This window comes from Phaethon lepturus, unplaced genomic scaffold (assembly GCF_000687285.1).
Source record: "Phaethon lepturus isolate BGI_N335 unplaced genomic scaffold, ASM68728v1 scaffold1051, whole genome shotgun sequence".
NCBI lineage: Eukaryota > Metazoa > Chordata > Aves > Phaethontiformes > Phaethontidae > Phaethon > Phaethon lepturus.
In genome coordinates this window covers 78,598-80,233 of record NW_010515319.1, presented here as the reverse complement: position 1 = coordinate 80,233, position 1,636 = coordinate 78,598, and the positions used below count along the sequence as shown (strand labels likewise).

At 41.9% G+C, this 1,636-nt stretch overlaps 1 protein-coding gene across 1 annotated transcript; it reads right to left on the bottom strand.

Annotated features, from left to right (window-relative positions):
* Positions 1–290: 290 nt before the first annotated feature.
* On the bottom strand, positions 291–843 carry LOC104627426 (BTB/POZ domain-containing protein KCTD8-like; the record flags this gene model as incomplete). The annotated part of the gene is made up of 1 exon (XM_010295677.1): positions 291–843. A coding segment is annotated over one exon (461 nt), but the record flags the coding sequence as incomplete, so codon positions are not given.
* Positions 844–1,636: the final 793 nt, after the last annotated feature.

Here is a 1,636-nt window from a genome sequence, read left to right as displayed (position 1 = left end):
CCATAGCAAGTCTGAGTCATTTTTATTGGTGACATAAAATGAGGCGTTGACTGATGATCGAGATTTTTATTTGGTAAGTTCCAAAACGATAATGAAGCTCAACTGACTACAGTCTGAAAACCATCTTTCCTGACCATGCACATTTTTCTTTGCTATTATGAGGTGGTTTAGATGAGATGTCTTTTGTATTTTTGAAGTTTCTATCTTTTCATACATATTTTTAAAGAAACCATGTACTATCCAGCATCCACTGTTCACAGAAAGAAATAAGCAGCAGTAATAGCTCTGGTGGCAGAGTTGGCCAGGAGGAGGACATCAGTAAGTTAATGGCAACTTAACAAACATCAAATGCCCCAGAGATAGGTCATGAAAGAGTTGATCACTATAACCCATATTTCTGTAAGAGTTCAGACTGCCAGGGACGTTTGCGCTCTGGAAAGTAATCTGGAATGTGGATTTTTTTAAAATCTTGGATACATTTTCTCATCTCTTCCTCAACACTCAGCTTCTCGCATACCTTCTTTTTGGAAAGATTTGTTTCTCTGGACTTGCTAATGAGAGTTTGAAAGAGTTCACTGTTCCTGCGTTTGTCTGGTGGTGGCATCCACTGCACCGGGGCCTTCTTAGATGGACGATCCAAAGTCAGAGTATTTGGCTGGCGGGCTGTGGATGGCTGAGTGCTGGTGGCATTTTCTTGAGGCGTACTCGCTTCTGAGTGGCTGTCACAGCTCGAGGTGGACAACTCATTACAGGAAGTCCCACTTTCGCTGCCCTTGTCCAAGACTTTGTCATGCTTCCTTTCTTCACGGTCTTGTTTGGGAGAAACTGTTCGCTGGGGGGGTCCTAATACAAGGCAGGAAAGGAGAAGTATTAAACAAGCACTGTTTTACACAGAAAACCGATCAGCTACCATTTAGAAAAACAGGACTCAGAGTCTCGGCTGGCATAAATTGTTGGTGTTTCCTTTCAGCTGAAAGAACTATACCAGACTGGCACACCGTTTGAAGGTCTGGTCCTACGGTTGTCAAAATTCTCACTCCTGAAATGTTTACAGCAAGAATAACTTCACTGCCTGCCTAAGAATCCAGGTAATGGCATGTGCATAATGCTCACAGATTATCTGCACTGGAAATCCCTGCAGGCAAACTTAAATGAGCTAGTTTGCTCATTATAGCCCAAGAAGTTTTTTATGAGAAACTAGATTTTGTAGTATTAGGAAATACAATTTGCAAAGTCTTTGCTTAAATAAAAATATTCCAAGGGCTTTGATTTTTTTTGGGGGGAAGCTCTAACTCAACTTCCCAGGACAGTCTACTGATTTTATGCTCTGCAGATGTCAACTCTGCAGAAGCCCTGGACAGAAAAAGAAGTATTAATCTTAGAATAACAGAGAGATTGCTCACTACTGCCAGTCTTTAGGTTTGTTTTTTTTTTTTTTAATCCCATGGTGATTTCACCGCACTTCTTACTGTCAGTTATTATCCCAGACTTGCTTCAGTGCAAGCTCAGAATTCAGTTGTACACCTTTTACTGCACAAGATGGCAGGGAAAAGAAGGTTTTGAAGTTATCAGTAAAGAGGCACTCTGCAACGGCAGGGAGAGCAGGCTGATGGGCTATCACCAGGGACTGCTGCGC